Consider the following 18,862-nt stretch of genomic DNA (forward strand, 5'->3'; position numbering starts at 1 on the left):
CTTATCAAATGTTTGCACCTCGTTCCAGTCTGAGGCAGCAGTGTGAATATAACTACTTTACTACCACTGAAGATGGAGTTGTTATCACAAATGTACACATACAGAAGCAAAACAGTTCAGTATGAGTGAAGGTCATTCATTAATTCTCCAAATTAAATTTGATTGATGCCCATCTTCAAATTTCACAGATCTTCCTTATTAAAGCATTACTATATCTGATTACAACAACCTTTCCTCAGATACAATCAAAGACAATAATCATATAGGTTAGAAAAACTATAAATATTAGTCACCTACATTTTACTACTGAAACAGAATTTAGCAAAAACAATTCGGCATGCAATGTAGATTTTGGACACATTCAGTCCGTACACTACAGGGTTGAAAAGTGGTGTGCCTGTAAGAAAATATAACGACAGAAAAATGCGTATTAAAATGGGCACACTCTTCATATTAAATCTGCTTTGTAATATTTCAAAGAAACATGCAAAGGAAAAGTTGATGAGGGAAGCCAGGTGAGGTGAGCAGGTACTGAAAGCTTTTTGTCTGGTCTGTTTGGAACCAGAAAAACACACTTTAAAAATCTTTGTGTAGGTATAGAAAATAAGAGTTACAGGGCCGAAGACTGTGAGAGAAGTAGCAACCAGTCCATAGATGTTGTTTACTGTGGGGACAGAACATGCCAGTTTGACTATAAAGTAATTGTCACAGTACACCTTGTCAATTATGTTCCCACAGAGCTGTAACGGAGCACTTAAAGATATTGGAAGAACACATATCACAGATGAGTATAACCATGTAAGGGTAATAAACACAGCAACTTTGTTAGATGTCATGTGGGTGTTATATTGCAAAGGATGACAGATAGCAAGGTACCTGTCATAAGACATGACAGATAAGGTTAAAAATTCCACACATGTGTAGGAATATAAACAGAAGATCTGCAGGAAACAAAGTGAAGTAGAAACAGTGTGAACGTCAGAGAGGATCTGAACCAGGAGGAATGGAAACAAACTTGCACTGCCATACAGTTCATTTACAAACAGGCTGCACAGAAACAGGTACATAGGTTCATGTAAGCTTCTGTTCGTACAGATTAACACAATCAACAATACATTGAGGCAAACAATTACAACATATAAAGACATAATAACCAGTAAATACAAGTACTTCAAACGTCCTGTGTCAAAGTAGGCACTAAGTATGAAATAGGACAATTGTGTAGCGTTTCCAGTGGTCCTCATTTTTCAAGCAACACAAACTCTTAACAATACAAAGAACGAACCCTGTATTAGTTATTTTGTCTTCGTACAGGTTTTCCTGTTCAAACAATTCAATTTGCTTTCAGGTCAAGAGATTATTCCTCTGAAAACCCTCACAAATATCACAAACTTTCCATCAGGTTAGACATGAGAAAAGAGTTTGTGACATAATGTGAATTATGTCATTCCTCTGCTTTGGTGTTGTTGTCTTACCTAGTCCCTGACAACTGGGCTGAGACTTCTGCCCTTGCCTCTTTTAAACTTCTCAGACATAGAATGCCGTCATTGAGCTCCCAAGGCTCTTTCTGATTTCTTCCAGTTAAATGTTTTTTTGCTTACATGTTTGTCGAGTGTATCACTGCTTAAGTCTGAACATATATTTATCTAATCATAACGTGAATGTAAACCATTCAGAGAGTCCTCTTTAAATGCGTAACTATTTGTAAATTTACAGTTGCTGAATGCTGTAAGTTTGTCCCCCCGTGTATTACATCATCACAAAACCTTGTGCAGCTATTGCTCACATGCCCGGACCTATCACAGAATGTAATCCAAGATGTGGTCAGATATGCTCTATCAATAACATCAATTATTATAGAAAGAAGTTTTTGCACCTAAATGTTTTTGTGTTTTTTAAATTTGCCCTCTAAATTTGGAAGTTTTTCTGTCAGTTGGCACAAAGTGACATCCATCACAGTATACACAGAATATAAAGCATTTAACTTTGGAAACGTCATCTCGGCTAAGATTCTTGAAGAACTGCCTTAGGATAAATTACACAATAATTATTACGTACTACATACTTCTATATGTCCTTTGTAGCTCAATCTATGTTGTCCTCAAAGAATTAAATATAGAAATCTCCATAGTAAATTCTGAGCACTAAAATAACAAATGAATACTAGAATACTCAAATATGTGTCAGTACTTGTACTGGAAATACTAGAACTGATTCTGAAACTCTTCAGGAAAACAAATTATTATGACTTAACTTTACTCCTAATTATAAGTGATGTAACTTATTGTGTTATTTGTATTTAAAATATACTCTTTACTTCAGTAATCTCTGTCTGTTTAACGTTATATGAGAAAGTGAACATACTGTAAATAAACTATTTCTGAACAGTTTATTTCAGTCCCATTTATTGACAGCAGAGAAACTTTAGTGTTAATAAATTTGAAAAACTTTTGTTTCACAGTAAAAGCATCTCCTTTATTGTTTCAGCAATGCATCAGGTGACAATAGATAACAGTTTCCTGAAGAGCAGACTTTTACACACGTCACGGAGTTTTGATATATTCAATCCATACACTAAAGGGTTAAAGAGCGGTTGGCATGTAAGGAAATAAGTTGACAGAAAAATGCGTAAAATACTTGGCACACTGTTCATGTTAAATCTGCTCTGTACTATTTCAAAGATACACCCAAAAGAGAAGTTGAGAAGGGAAGCGAGGTGAGGCGCGCAGGTGCTGAGAGCTTTTTGTCTGGTCTGCTTGGAACCAGAAGAACAGATTTTCAGAATCTTTATGTAAGTGTAACAGATTAAAATTAAAAGACCCATAATTGTGATAAAAGTGTAGATCAGCCCGTAGATGTTATTGACTGAAGTGTCAGAACATGCCAGTTTAACTACGGAGTAATTATCACAATAAACTTTGTTAATAATGTTTCCACACAGCTGTAAAGGAGCACTCAGTGATATCATGACACAAACTGCAATAGAAGGATATAACCATGTTAGAACAATAAGCATGGTAACTTTGCTCAATGTCATACGTGTGTTATATTGCAAAGGATGACAGATGGCAAGATACCTGTCATAAGACATGATGGCGATGGTGAAATATTGTACATTTCCATATGAGAACAAAGAGAAAATCTGCAGGAAACAAAGTGTAGTAGAAATTGTATGAATGTCAGAGAGGATCTGAGCCAGCAGGTGAGGAAACAAACCCGTGCTACCATACAGCTCATTCACAAACAGGCTGCACAGAAACAGGTACATGGGTTCATGTAAGCTTCTGTTCATACAGATTAACACAATGAGCAATAAATTGGAAAAAACAATTACAACATATAAAGATAAAACGATTGTGAAAAATAGGTATTTCAAATTACCAGTGTCCAAGTAGCCAGAAAGTGTGAAATGTGAAAATTGTGTGGCGTTTCCAGCAATCATTTTTTGGCAGAGCAAATCATTTACATTGTGTAGGAACAAGCAAAACAATAGTTTTTTACAAGTTTACCAATCGAATTGATAGTAGTTTGTGACAAAGTGCAGCTTAAGCATCAGGTACACACATCAATCTGTTTTCAGACATTCATCATCATGAAAACATTTGTGGCAAATAGCCAAAACTCACCATTTCCTTATTGAAATCATAAGAATGCATAGGTTAGCAAGAGAGAACAGTTTGTGACAGAGTGAGAATTCTATCATTCATATGCTGTGGTGCTGCTGTAGTCATCATGTGAGTCACTCCTTAACTCAGCTCAAACTTCTATTCAGCTTCTTTTAAGCGTTTCAAACACACAACACCCACAGTAGTGTGACATCATAATCAAAGCCCCTGCATATTAATACCAACTTTTAATGTTGGTAAAGACTTTGAATGCCGGTTTGCAGTTTAGAAAAAATATTTCAGAGAAAACAATAAGAAAAACGGTTTTGTTAAGGGACATCAATTATTTGTTAATACTCAAAACTCAAATTATATTATCGATAATTAACCTGATATTGTAATCGTCATTAGATGACGGCATATGACAGAGTTTAATGGGACTTATTTCTTTGCAGTGTCAAAGTTAATTTCGAAAGCCAATTTTTTTTGTTTGCCATACATTTATCAGTTGAGTGAGATTATCATACACACATCAAGCTAGTGTTTAAACAAGCAGTACTCTCTCTGAATACTTTTCAGTAGAATGTGGGTCCTTTATTGGCATTTCTCTTTGCCTATCTAACCACTGGCTATCATACTAAAGTCCTCCACGCCTTAAAGGAGTCATTTTAGAGCTTGTCTGTATTTTTGGCTTGTTTTTTATGCTTATAACTCTTTGTTAACACATTTTCACTAATTTTTGCTCCTAATGCGTCCGTCTAAATTGGCACCACTTTTGAGCCAGATAGAAATGTTAAATGTTTTACTGCACTGTGGTTTTTTGTGGTGAATATAGGTAGATAGAAAGATAGATAATATTTTTCAGGAAGGCTGCCGTTGTTGTTGTTGTTGTTGTGCTTGGGCAACTTCTGTGGGATTGTTTCACCCTAAATACTACTTAGCCTGCTCAGCTAGGTTGCTAACTAGGTTGCTGTTGTGAAATTTCACGTTCAGACACTTTTATGGTTGGTGTGTGTGTGTAGTAAAAAGAGGTGGTTCTTTACAGGTTCTCAACAGAACCATGGCAGCTAGAAGCTTGACTTGTGCCATGTGTTTGTTTTTCTCATTTTGAAAGCCTTGTTTCCAGATTTTAAGATTAAGATTTTAAGATACTTTATTACTCATCATTTTGCATGCAATTCAAGGCAAATCGCATGCAATTGAAATGTATCTTGCACCACCTCGTATCACACACACACAAACACATGCATTACAGAGGGGTGCAGGGCAGCCATTATACGGCGCCCATGGAGCAGTTGGGGGTTTGGTGCCTTGCTCACGTGCACCCCGGTAGTGCTCTGGAGGCAAACTGGCAACTCACCAGCTACCAGTCTGCTTACTTGGTCCATACGGGACTCGAACCGGCGACCGTCCGGTTCCCAAGCTGAATCCCTATGGACTGAGCTACTGCCGCCCCCCGAGAGTGGCGAGAGTGGGTCAATTGCGTTATTGATCTGGTTGTCTGGTTTGAGGCAGTACTGTCCCACCTGCTGGCGGTTTAACAGGTGTTATTAGTAATGCTGTTGCATATCGATCATCATTGTACACAGACAAGTTCTTGCTCTATGTGACTGACCCTGCATGTTTTCTTCCAATTATTCTGTCTACTCTGGAAACCTCCATTTATTTAGGCTTGCAATTTCAGCAAGCTGACTTGCCTTTCAACCTCACTCGTCCACATCACTCCATTAAGTACCTGCGCACATCCTCAAAGCTTTTATCTGCTAACCTAACCTCGATCATAATGAAAGTGAAATCTGATTTTCAGAAATGGAACAAGATGCCTCTCTCTTTAATAGGTTAGATTATTGCTGTTAAAAATAATGTTTCATCTAGGTTTTTCTCTTTGTTTCAATCAATTCCCTTATTCTTACCTAAACCCTGAATTCCAATCCTGAGACAAAAAATGATTTACTCCTTCATTTGGGGTGTGAGGTCTCCAAGGGTCCATAAATCATTGCATCAAAGATGTAAGTTCAGTGGTGGTCTCTTCTTACGGAACTAGGGGTGGGGTGACGCGTCAACGTAAATAATTGCTATATTGCGTTATAAATATAAGCTTTAGATTAGTCGACTAATCGTAAAAATCTGTAGATTAATCGTTAAAAAAATAATTGTTAGGTGCAGCCCTATACCTAGCTTTCAATCCTATTACTGTGATACACCCTTTCATAAAACATTTAATTGAGTTGGTTTTCCTCATTGAGCTTGATGGAAGCTGGTAACAATCATCTGCTTCCTCCCTCATATTTGGATTCCACTTTTCCGGTATGGCGTAACAATAGTAGTGATGTAGGCTCCTGAGCCGTTTAATTCATACTTTTCAAAAAATAATGCTGAGAAGGACATGGTATATATCAATTGGTGCAGCACTATGCAAGGAACATCAATATACCATGTTAAAGATCGTGCAACATTAGCAAAGGAAGTAATGGACCAAAACGCATTTGCTTTCATTATAGCGCCCCCCTATGACATACCTCATTTTTATGTGTATGGCTAGATCTGGGGGGAACACTCATTACATCACGATGAAGTGTCATTTCAGAACAGGTCAGATATGATTTATGACATGGCTAACATATAAAGTCACAATTCAAAACCATTTTTGATAATCATTTCACAAGACATCCCAAAGAATAGTTTAAAACCAATTACATGATTCTAAGTCGAAAAGCCAGGAACTAGTTTGATAAAGGCCTTCTCCGGATTCTGCAAATTTGAAAAGGTGTTTGGCAGAAATGAGCCTGGCCCCTACCAATAGATTCAGCTCTTTTGATTGAACACTTGTTGCTGTTTAAAATGGGGCAAGATATTAGAGCCCGAACAGAACACAGTGCATTACAGAGAGGCATATGATAAAAGCCTATTGTGAATTTTAATGTAGAACTTGTAAAACACTGTAATTTGTTCAAACATTCTTTCTTTTGACATGGCTGACACACATTTATCATGTGTGTAACAGGGAAATATCACTTCTCCTTCGTTCTGGATGCTGTAAGAGACTTTGTTTTTAAGGTTTATTTAAAAAATGTAATTCACCATTAGAACTTAGTCTCACTGTGTTAAGTGAATCCAGCAACATAATCATGTTACTCAGCACACATTAACAATTATCCACATTAACATTTAATTACATTATATTACTATTGACACAAGTTGTTGGAGAAGCATCAGTGGCCTATTTTCTACCCAAGAGACTTTTACATTTCATACGAATTTGGGACATATTCAGTCCATACAGTAGAGGGTTGAGGAGTGGCTGACACATAAAGAAATATAAGGACAGAAATATGTGTACCCTACTGTGTACACTGTTCATATTAAATCTGCCCTGTAACACATTAAAGAAACAGCCCAAAAAAAAGTTCAGCAGGGAAGCAAGGTGAGGGGTACAGGTACTTAGAGCTTTTTGTCTGATCTGTTTGGAACCAGAAAAACACACTTTAAGAATCCTCATGTAAGTGTATAAGATTAGACTTAGAGGACCAAAGATTGTGATACAAGTGTAAATAAGTCCATAAATATTATTAACTGTGGTGTCAGAGCAGGCCAGTTTGACAATGGCATAGTTGCTACAACACACATGGTTAATGATGTTCCCACAGAGCTGTAAACGCACACTTAAAGATATGATGAATAAAACTGAAACAGAAGCATATAACCATGTTATAGCAATAAGCTTGGCGACTTTGTTATAAGTCATGTGTGTGTTATATTGTAGAGGATGACAGATAGCAGTATACCTGTCGTAGGACATGGCTGCTAAATTACAAAATTCTACATTTGCATAAGAGTACAAATTGAAAATCTGCAGGAAACAAAAGGAGATTGAAACATTATGGACATTAGAGAGGATCTGAACCAGCAGGAATGGAAACAAACCTGCACTACCATATAGTTCATTTACAAACAGGTTGCACGGAAACAGGTACATAGGTTCATGTAAGCTCCTGTTCATGCAAATGACCACAATCAACAATACATTGGCACAAACAATTAAAATATACAAACACAAAATAATCATAAACAGTAGATATTTGAAATGCCCAGTGTCAAAGTAGGCACCAAGTGTAAAATACTGAACCTGTGTAAAGTTTCTCATCATCCTCCTTTTAGTCCTGCTGCTGCAAATGCTCATCTATACCACCTGAGTGAGGATGATTACATGATATTAAAACAGTGTGGCTTATATGGAAAGGTATTATAAATTAGAGTCATAACAACAATAACAACAATACATCATTTACAATACTAATAATAGTTCAGCAAATACACATGTTAACAGTATTCACTCTTGCTGCAGTATCGGCACACATTAGGAAAAAAAAGCTTCAACAAATACCCCAAACTTACCATGACCTTACTCATAAAGATTATTTTAGTCATTACAAAACCGTCAGGGATATTATGTAAATGATTTGTCTGCCGTGGTGCTGTGGTCCTACTGTGAGTCCCTCTGAACTGAGCTGAAACTCTACCCGGCTTGTTTTAATATTTTTAGACAGAGGATGCCCACGACAGCACTCTGACCTCATTATGAAGTATATCTATCTACCAACGTGATTGTCCCTCTTGAGAGGCTGGTGTTGATGGTTTTGGCTTGATAAGCTAGCCCAAAAGCTAAATAGCTTTCCGTATTTTACATTTTCTGTTATAACGTCTGCTGTTGACCAGTTTATAGCAAGACTTTTCAGTGAAGCATGTTTCCAGACTGACCCCCCTCAGAAAGCAACTGCTGCTGCCGAGCTATCTATGAGCAGCCTGGGGCGTCGCCACAGAAATAGAGATTAGTATACTTGCATACGGGTTGATGTGAATAACAAAATCCCTGTGGACCTCAATGTTGCTTTTGTTGATTCATAGAACCCTACGTAGGGATGGCCCATGATATTTTGAAAGTATTTTCGGCAAATTTGTAAATTTCATTATGTGCATACAACATAACATAAGGCTTTACACAAGGTTTCAAAAGAAATTCAAGTTGCAATATAGATATCTCCAAGAAATTATAAAATGCTTGGCTTTTTTGTGGATTGTCTTATTGAAACATTTTAAAAAGTCATTCCCTTTTTTTCTTCATCCATCCATCCATGTAATAGCCACTTACTGTATATGCTTGGGTGGTTAGATAAGTTAAAATTGGGGAAACTTATCTGAACAATATTCCATTATTTTATTCAATGTTAGATATTCTAATTATGTCACTATGCTCACTTTTCCTTTCTGATTACTAGCCAATCACACAGGACCCCAATGTAAAATAAGTCTTCAAACTTTTTAGTTGCCATTTTTAGTTTGTGTAGTGCCTAACAGGAAGTCCCACCAAAAAGCCTACTGTTATATAATTACAATTGTATTATATCACTTTTTAGATGTTAGTGTGTTTGATCATTGTTTCCATTTATGTGTATGTTAGCATGTTGTCACATTTACTAAAATATATTTGTGTGTCAGATATTAAACCCTCACTTTCATTTATTCAATCAAAATGTGTTGTGAAGCACTTCATTTCTCAAAGTAAAAATCTTACTTTATTAAATATCTAATTTTTATAATTACCTTGAATCAGGCAATTTTTTTGTCATATCATTGGAAAGAAACTAAGAAAAATGTCAACTTAAATTTAGATAAGTTTCATACGGCACAGCTGTTTTACCCTGCTTACTGTATAGGCTGTGTCCAAATCAATTGATCAATGTGCCTAATTAGCAAATACAAAAATCAGTAGTTTTGGAGCACAGTCAACCACCATCTATCTATCTGTATCCATGTTGATTGGCACACATAAGCAAATACCCACGACAACACTTAATTGATAGAGACATTATACAGATATAGCATACAGCATACAATTGACACAAGATTGTCTGGTGAGTGAAACAAATTTATTATACAACTGTTAATCAGTGGCCTATTTTCTACCCAGGAGACTTTTACATTTCATACGAATTTGGGACATATTCAGTCCATACAGTAGAGGGTTGAAGAGTGGCTGACATATAAAGAAATATAAGGACAGAAATATTTGTACCATACTGTGTACACTGTTCATATTAAATCTGCTCTGTAACACATTAAACAAACACCCTAAAAAAAAGTTCAGCAGGGAAGCAAGGTGAGGGGTGCAGGTACTTAGAGCTTTCTGTCTGGTCTGCTTGGATCCGGAAAAACACACTTTAAGAATCCTCATGTAAGTGTATAAGATTAGACTTAGAGGACCAAAGATTGTGATACAAGTGTAAATAAGTCCATAAATATTATTAACTGTGGTGTCAGAGCAGGCCAGTTTGACAATAGCATAGTTGCCACAGTACACTTTGTTAATGATGTTCCCACAGAGCTGTAAACGCACACTTAAAGATATGATGAATAAAACTGAAACAGAAGCATATAACCATGTTATAGCAATAAGCTTGGCGACTCTGTTATAAGTCATGTGTGTGTTATATTGTAGAGGATGACAGATAGCAGTATACCTGTCGTAGGACATGGCTGCTAAATTACAAAATTCTACATTAGCATAAGAGTACAAATGGAAAATCTGCAGGAAACAAAAGGAGATTGAAACATTATGGACATCAGAGAGGATCTGAAGCAGCAGGAATGGAAACAAACCTGCACTACCATATAGTTCATTTACAAACAGGTTGCACGGAAACAGGTACATAGGTTCATGTAAGCTTCTGTTCATGCAAATGACCACAATCAACAATACATTGGCACAAATAATTAAAATGTACAAGCACAAAATAATCATAAACAGTAGATATTTGAAATGCCCAGTGTCAAAGTAGGCACCAAGTGTAAAATCCTGAACCTGTGTAAAGTTTCTCATCATCCTCCTTTTAGTCCTGGTGCTGCAAATTTTCATCTATACCACCTGAGTGAGGATGATTACATGATATTAAAACAGTGTGGCTTATGAGGAAAGGTATTACAAATTGGAGTGATAAAAACTGTACATCATTTACAATAACCCATTTTAGAACATTAAGGCATAATTATGGACATCAAGCATGTCAGAATTGCATTTTGAGCCAATGTTCAGATAATGCACATGTTAACATTATTCACTCTTGCTGCAGAATCGGAACACATTACGAGAAAAAGAAAGAACTTCAACAAATACCTGAAACTTACCATGTCCTTATTTGAAGTGATTATAAAGCTTTAGTAATTTTAAAACCGTTTGGGATGTTGTCTAAATCATTTTTCTGCTATGGTGCTGTAGTCTGACTTTGAGTCCCTTTCAACTGAGCTGAAACTCTTTTCCTGCTTCTTTTAATCTTGTCAGTCAGAGGATGCCCACATCCCTCTGACCTCATTATTAAAGGGCTAATTGAAGTCTAATCTATGTCACCTGTGGCTGAGGTATATGGGTTTATCCGCCAAGGCGGTTGTTCCTCTTGAGAGGCTGGTGCTGATGGTATCTGAAGTTCTACCATGGAAACTCAGAGAATAACATGTGCGTGAAATGATTTATTTAAACACATGTCTCTTTGGCATTGGTGCCATATTGAGGAACAGCATTTGTGAATTTGTGGACAGGGGGGACAAGGAGCCTTCTCCCAAAGAGGAAGTCCCCCACGAACTGCCAACTGAGGCCTAGTGTACTATCTTGGGCTGTAACATTAACTAGAAGATATTCATGTATCATAATTTTAATTTATTCAATGAAAGTCTTCTGTGAAGCACTTTATTTACAGCAGAGGTTCCCAAACTTTTTCTTACGTGCCCCCCTTATATAGATCAGAAATTTTTCGCGCCCCCCCATTCGTGTCACAGTACTTATTCATATCGCTCCTCTTCCGATCCCACGCCGCCCCCCCGCCCCTGCAGTAGCTCTGCGTCACCCCTAGGGGGCGCGCCCCCCACTTTGGGAACCACTGATTTACAGTAACAATCTTACTTTATTAGAGATAACTAATTTTTCTGATATCATTTGATTAGACACATTTTATGTCATACCATTGGATTTAACTTAAGAAAGAAATTGAATCTGGACAAAAACAGTTTTAGGTAAAATTATAAAATCTAATTTAATTCAATTCAATAGATTTCATCTGCTACAGCTGTTGTACCCTTCTTTCTGTGTATGCTGTGTCCACATCAATTGATCAGGGTCAAATTAGCAAATACGAAAATCTGCACTTTTGGACCACAGTTGGACCAAATACATTATAATATATTAGGGACCGTTTCGTCTTTAATGTTGACTTTGAAGAGTTTGTTTGAGTCACACCAAACATTTGTCATGTGTATAAGAGGGAAATATCACTTCTGCAGGTTCTGGAGTTTTAGTTTAAAAATCAAATTCACCATTTGAACTTGGTCCAGTTGTTTCTAGTGGATCAAAATACTTGTTAACGTTACTCAGCAAACACCAACTATTACCCACGTCAACAAGTAAGTAATAGACATGTTGTACAGATAAATCACATAGCATTAAAATAGACACAAGTGAAACAGATTTATTATAGGACTGTTAACATCAGTGGCCTATTTTCTACCCAGGAGACATTTACATTTCATACGAATTTGGGACATATTCAGTCCATACAGTAGAGGGTTGAGGAGTGGCTGACATATAAAGAAATATAAGGACAGAAATATGTGTACCATGCTGTGTATACTGTTCATATTAAATCTGCTCTGTAACACATTAAATAAACACCCTAAAAAAAAGTTCAGCAGGGAAGCAAGGTGAGGGGTGCAGGTACTTAGAGCTTTCTGTCTGGTCTGTTTGGAACCAGAAAAACACACTTTAAGAATCTTCATGTAAGTGTATAAGATTAGACTAAGAGGACCAAAAATTGTAATGAAAGTGTAAATAAGTCCATAGATGTTATTAACTGTGGTGTCAGAGCAGGCCAGTTTGACAATGCTGTAGTTGCCACAGTACACTGTGTGAAGAATGTTCCCACAGAGCTGTAAACGCACACTTAAAGATATGATGAATAAAACTGAAATAGAAGCATACAACCATGTTATAACAATAAGCTTGGCGACTTTGTTACAAGTCATATGTGTATTATATTGTAGAGGATGACAGATAGCAATGTACCTGTCGTAGGACATGGCTGCTAAATTACAAAATTCTACATTTGCATATGAGTACAAATTGAAAATCTGCAGGAAACAAAAGGAGATTGAAACATTATGGACATCAGAGAGGATCTGAACCAGCAGGAATGGAAACAAACCTACACTACCATATAGTTCATTTACAAACAGGTTGCATAGAAACAAATACATAGGTTCATGTAAGCTTCTGTTCATGCAAATGACCACAGTCAACAATATATTGGCACAAACAATTAAAATGTACAAGCACAAAATAATCATAAACAGTAGATATTTGAAATGCCCAGTGTCAAAGTAGGCACCAAGTGTAAAATACTGAAACTGTGTAAAGTTTCTCATCATCCTCCTTTTAGTCCTGCTGCTGCAAATTTTCATCTATACCACCTGAGTGAGGATGATTACATGATATTAAAACAGTGTGGCTTATGAGCAAAGGTATTATAGATTGGAGTCATAAAAACTATAAGTCATATACAAAAACACATTCTAGAACATTAGAGCATGATTATGGACATCAAGCATGTCAGAATTCCATTTTGAGCCAATGTTCAGATAATGCACATGTTAACAGTATTCACTCTTGCTGCAGTATCAGAACACATTACGAGAAAAAGAGAGAACTTCAAATACCTGAAACTTACCATGTCCTTATTTGAAGTGATTATAAAGCTTTAGTAATTTTAAAACCGTTTGGGATGTTGTCTAAATCATTCTTCTGCCATGGTGCTGTAGTCTGACTGTGAGTCCCTCTTAACTGAGCTGAAACGCTTTTCCTGCTTCTTTTAATCTTGTCAGTCAGAGGATGCCCACATCCCTCTGACCTCATTATTAAAGGGCTAATTGAAGTCTAATCCATGTCACCTGTGGCTGAGGTATATGGGTTCATCCGCCAAGGTGGTTGTCCCTCTTGAGAGGCTGGTGCTGATGGTATCTGAAGTTCTACCATGGAAACTAAGAGATTACATGTGCTTGAAATGATTTATTTAAACACATGTCTCTTTGGCATTGGTCCCATATTGAGGAACAGCATTTGTGAATTTGTGGACAGGGGGGACGAAGGAGCCTACTCCCAAAGAGGAGGAAATTAGTAGCATGTCCCCCACGAACTGCCAACTGAGGCCTAATGTACTGTCTTGGGCTTTCCCATGGGCTTGTGAAACCTATCTTTCACGGCTGTCAGACTTGCCTCCTTGGGCAGGTTGTGGATCAACTCTGGGCAGTTACTGGCCTACTGACAGATCTTGAAACCGCCTGTGGCTAGGAGGGCTCTTAACTAGGTCACTTAGACTACTTGCTTCTTCCTCTCTGGGCAGACTCGGCAAGCAGTTGTCGCACATTCGTGCCGAAGGGCAGTACACAGTACAGTAGGGCTGTACACTGATGGTGGTTTGTCTGCCTTCGGGTCCCTCCAAAGGAACCTCAACAAGGGTTTATCTTTGTCCAAGAAGTGAACCTGGTGGAACATCCCTTTGATGTCTCCACTTATGGCAATACGATGCTATCTGAAGCGTGTTAGGACTCCAAGGAGTGAGGGTCCTAAGGCTGGGCTGGGGAGGAAGTAGTTGTTTTGACTCTGTTTACCAAGCTGGAAGCTGCAGTTAAAGACAATCTGATCCTTTCCATTGTCCCTAATCACATGGTGGCGCAGGAACCACAACTTTTTGGATGTGTCAACTTTACAAGAGTTGACCAAGGTATCCACCAAGCTCCAATTTCTTGATCTCCTCTCGATGGGTAGATGCACATTGTGGGATTTGAGTTAATCTTCTCTGGGTTTTCAATAGGTTCCTCATTACATCTTCTCTTGGAACTTGCAGCAGGGGCATGGTTTGGGCACACAGGAGTGGGGGTAGCATATCGATTCACTTCATTGACCTCGACACGGGTGGTCTCGGCCTCAAGCAGGTCCACTGTGTACTTGGCCTGTCAGGCTTTTGTCAATAACCTGTCACTCTTGAAAGGAAGTGTTTGTACTGTTGCTGCAGGTCTTTCGCTAGACCTTGTGTTAGTCTTGTCCTCTGGATCCAAAGGGGGACACAGATGCACCGGTTGACACAATGCACTGATTGGAACTATCAGATCAACATGATCAGATCCGATCAGGAGGGTTGGTGGAGCTTTATTGAGATATGCCTCTCCCTGCAAAGACGGTCACAGACAGGGCTATGAAACTGGCATCACCAGTCTGCAAATGAAAGGCATCAATTCAGCTCCAGTATACCCAATTATCTGTGATGAGGATGTAAATGATATTGAGCAGACAGCGCAGATGTTTAGGTATATGAGTTCTGGTGGGCCAAATGGCGCAGCACTTCTCCACTTCACAATTGTTCAGTTGTTGGTAATAACATCCCCCAACCAAAAAATATATGTAATTGAAGTTTTCTTTATTGTAGTTCTACAATTTCATAAATGCAAAACATGGTATTATTGTAATGGAAATGCAGAGTTAAATCACCAAATAATCATGTGTAGCCCACTGCAGAATCGTCTCATGGGGTTCAACATTTTATTGAATGCTCATTTACAATGATGACGAATGTTGATAGCCTAATTTAGATTTAATAGGCAGTGTTGCCTTCATTATAAGGCTCAAATATGTTTTGTAGCTCCAGGCAGGTTTTCTTATTGGCCATAATGGCAACCTTTTGATAGTTTTTTTCATGTATCATAATTTTTCATTTATATTTAATGTAAATCTGTTGTGAAGCACTTTATTAACAGTGACAATCTTACTTTATTAGATTACACATTTTTACGATATCCTTTGATTACACATCAAAATTATGTCATAACATTGGATTTAACTTTAAAGGAATTGAATCCAGAGAAAAAATAACTTAAGTTTTAGATTTCTTATGCTACAGCTGTTGTACCCTTCTTTCTGTGTATGCTGTGTACACATTAATTGATCAATGTGTCAAATTAGCAAATACGAAAATCATCAGTTTTGGACCACAGTTGGACCAAATACAGTATAATATATCAGCGGCCTTTCTTCTTTAATGTTGACTTTGAAGAGTTTGTTAGGTCACACCAAACATTTGCCATGTGTATAAGAGGGAAATATCACTTCTGCAGGTTCTGAAGGTTTAGTTTAAAAGTCGAATTAACCATTAGAACTTAGTCCAGTTGTTTCTGGTGAATCAAAGAACATGTTAATGTTACTCAGCACACACCAACTATTACCCACGTCAACAATTGATTAATGGACACGTTGTACAGATAAAGCATATAGCATTAAAATAGACACGAAAGTGAAACAAATTTATTATAGGACTGTTAACATCAGTGGTCTATTTTCTACCCAAGAGACTTTTACATTTCATATGAATTTGGGACATATTCAGTCCATACAGTAGAGGGTTGAGAAGTGGCTGACATAAAAAGAAATATAAGGACAGAAATATGTGTACCCTACCGTGTACACTGTTCATATTAAATCTGCCCTGTAACACATTAAAGAAACAGCCCAAAAAAAAGTTCAGCAGAGAAGCAAGGTGAGGGGTACAGGTACTCACAGCTTTTTGTCTGGTCTGTTTGGAACCAGAAGAACACACTTTAAGAATCCTCATGTAACTGTATAAGATTAGACTAAGAGGACCAAAGATTGTAATGCAAGTGTGAATAAGTCCATAGATGTTAACAACTGTGGTGTCAGAGCAGGCCAGTTTGACAATTCTGTAGTTGCCACAGTACACTGTGTTAAGGATGTTCCCACAGAGCTGTAAACGCACACTTAAAGATAGGATGATTAAAACTGAAATAGAAGCATATAACCATGTCATAACAATAAGCTTGGCGACTTTGTTACAAGTCATATGTGTATTATATTGTAGAGGATGACAGATAGCAATATACCTGTCGTAGGACATGGCTGCTAAATTACTAAATTCGACATTTGCATAAGAGTACAAATTGAAAATCTGCAGGAAACAAAAGGAGATTGAAACATTATGGACATCAGAGAGGATCTGAAGCAGCAGGAATGGAAACAAACCTGCACTACCATATAGTCCATTTACAAACAGGTTGCATAGAAACAGATACATAGGTTCATGTAAGCTTCTGTTCATGCAAATGACCACAGTCAACAATATATTGGCACAAACTATTAAAATGTACAAGCACAAAATAATCATAAACAGTAGATATTTGAAATGCCCAGTGTCAAAGTAGGCACCAAGTGTAAAATACTGAAACTGTGTAAAGTTTCTCATCATCCTCCTTTTAGTTCTGCTGCGGCAAATTTTCATCTATACCACCTGAGTGAGGATTAATTACGTGATATTAAAACAGTGTATCTTGTTTAGAAAGGGTTTATAAATAGAAGTCATAAAAGTAATTGATCATATACAATATCACATTTTAGTGATGCTTGATTACGGACTGCAAGCTTATCATTATCCTATTTTGAACCAATGTTCAGCTAATGCTCATGGTAACAGTATTCACTCTTGCTGCAGTATTTTAAATCATTTGGAAAAAAAAAGAAAGAACTTCACCAAATACCCCAAACTTACCATGCCTTTTTTTGAAGTAATTATAAAGCTTAGTTTAGTAATTTAAGTAAAAAAAACGTTTGGGATATTGTGTAAACCATTCTTCTGCTGTGGTGCTGTAGTCTGACTGTGAGTCCCTCCTAACTGAGCTGAAATTCTGTCCTGCATCTTTTAATCTTTTCAGACAGAGGATGCCTACAACAGCACTCTGACCTTCTGACCTCATTATTAAAGGCTAATTGAAGTCTAATCTATGTCACCTGTGGCCAAGGTACATGGGTTCATCTTCCAAGGTGGCTGTCCCTCTTGAGAGGCTGGTACCATTTCCTACCATTTAAACTCGAACTTCAAGAGACTTACATGGCCTTGAAATTATTTATTTAAACTTGTGAATGTAATGGGTACGAGACCAGGGCCTTTCTGTGTGAAGTTTGCATGATCTCCCCGTGTCTGCATGGGTTCTCTCCGGGTACTCTGGCTTCCTTCCATAGTCCAAAGACATGCAGATTATATGTTGGTTACTCCAAATTGTTAATGAACTAAATGAGAGCCGCCTTCTTAATAAAATACTTATATTTTCACAATTTTATTTTACTTTATTGAACTACTCCCTGGATTCTTGATATGTCATTGGTGTCAAATGATTCTTTGGAATGTGTTAAAAAGTAATCAAAAATGTTTTGAATCATAGCAAGGATCTGAAGTTTTAGTTTCAGGATCTGTGAACAAACCTACCATTTTGGTAGTATTAAAGTATTAAATATTGCCTTACAAACTTGCTTCACAGTGATGACATGCAAAAGTTCTCCTCTTCACCTAAAATGCCATTACCTCACAAATGGCCACTGGCTATAAAAATCTGTCATTGGCAGCTTTGATAGTGATGTCATACTGTTACTATGGGCAACCTCTGAAACAAAAGGTTTTAAGAAGTAGAAGCAGCAGATAAGCTCAGTTAACAGGGATTCAATGTCGGACTACAGCATCACGGCAGATGAATGCCTCAATTCAGATACTATCACAAACTGTTTTCTTACACCGATCTTAGGTATTATAATGGCTTTGAATATGGGAATGATATGTTTCAGGTAATTTATCATGACTAATCTCACAATGATTCTCAACAAGTGTTTACAAAACAAAAATGTGCTGTCCACTGCTCTCATATACTATTATTTCCATACCGAGCAATTGTGACAGAGAGAAAAAGAGAGACACAAAGAGTGGGTTGTGTGCACTTCCTCTATATGTGCCTTTTGCCCTTCATCAGGAATAATGAAGAATAAAGCAGGAACTAACAACAATAAAACAGAACAAAAAGCAAGGGAAATTTATTTGTAATGCACATTATCAAACACAGAGGTCATTCAATGTGCTTAACAGAAAATAAAAGAAGCATCTTTACAGAAACAAAAAATTACATGCATTTCCGCCATATGAGTTATTTCAGAATTAGGCTATGTAGTAATGATGACTGCTCAAAGACCTGACCAAAAGGTACTAATGAACCAATATGTATTTATTAGTTCCTTGATCATGATTACAATTCTGCTGTAATGAGGAAGCTCGCCTGTATTTTCTGCTTGTTTTCATGCTAATAATTTTCTATAAACTCATCACAGAAACACA

The 18,862-nt window shown here is 37.2% G+C and overlaps 6 protein-coding genes across 6 annotated transcripts; all 6 read right to left on the bottom strand.

Annotated features, from left to right (window-relative positions):
* Positions 1-293: 293 nt before the first annotated feature.
* LOC142992375 (olfactory receptor 11A1-like) lies at positions 294-1,244 on the bottom strand. Its single transcript, XM_076142780.1, has one exon. The coding sequence runs from the start codon at positions 1,242-1,244 to the stop codon at positions 294-296; it is 951 nt and encodes a 316-aa protein (XP_075998895.1).
* Positions 1,245-2,494: 1,250 nt separating this feature from the next.
* Positions 2,495-3,442, bottom strand: LOC142992384 (olfactory receptor 6E1-like). The gene has a single exon (XM_076142792.1). It carries the CDS (start codon positions 3,440-3,442, stop codon positions 2,495-2,497), a length of 948 nt encoding a protein of 315 aa, XP_075998907.1.
* A 3,383-nt stretch (positions 3,443-6,825) lies between these two features.
* Positions 6,826-7,752, bottom strand: LOC142992392 (olfactory receptor 52D1-like). The gene has a single exon (XM_076142805.1). The coding sequence runs from the start codon at positions 7,750-7,752 to the stop codon at positions 6,826-6,828; it is 927 nt and encodes a 308-aa protein (XP_075998920.1).
* Positions 7,753-9,558: 1,806 nt separating this feature from the next.
* On the bottom strand, positions 9,559-10,485 carry LOC142992398 (olfactory receptor 11A1-like). Its single transcript, XM_076142817.1, has one exon. It carries the CDS (start codon positions 10,483-10,485, stop codon positions 9,559-9,561), a length of 927 nt encoding a protein of 308 aa, XP_075998932.1.
* Positions 10,486-12,146: 1,661 nt separating this feature from the next.
* LOC142992405 (olfactory receptor 5F1-like) lies at positions 12,147-13,073 on the bottom strand. The gene has a single exon (XM_076142830.1). It carries the CDS (start codon positions 13,071-13,073, stop codon positions 12,147-12,149), a length of 927 nt encoding a protein of 308 aa, XP_075998945.1.
* A 2,954-nt stretch (positions 13,074-16,027) lies between these two features.
* Positions 16,028-16,954, bottom strand: LOC142992413 (olfactory receptor 10A3-like). The gene has a single exon (XM_076142841.1). The coding sequence runs from the start codon at positions 16,952-16,954 to the stop codon at positions 16,028-16,030; it is 927 nt and encodes a 308-aa protein (XP_075998956.1).
* Between the last annotated feature and the right edge of the window lie 1,908 nt (positions 16,955-18,862).

This window comes from Genypterus blacodes, unplaced genomic scaffold (genome assembly GCF_046128005.1).
Source record: "Genypterus blacodes isolate CSIRO-AG114 ecotype Tasmania unplaced genomic scaffold, CSIRO-AGI_Gbla_v1 ptg000003l_1, whole genome shotgun sequence".
NCBI classification, from domain to species: Eukaryota; Metazoa; Chordata; class Actinopteri; order Ophidiiformes; family Ophidiidae; genus Genypterus; species Genypterus blacodes.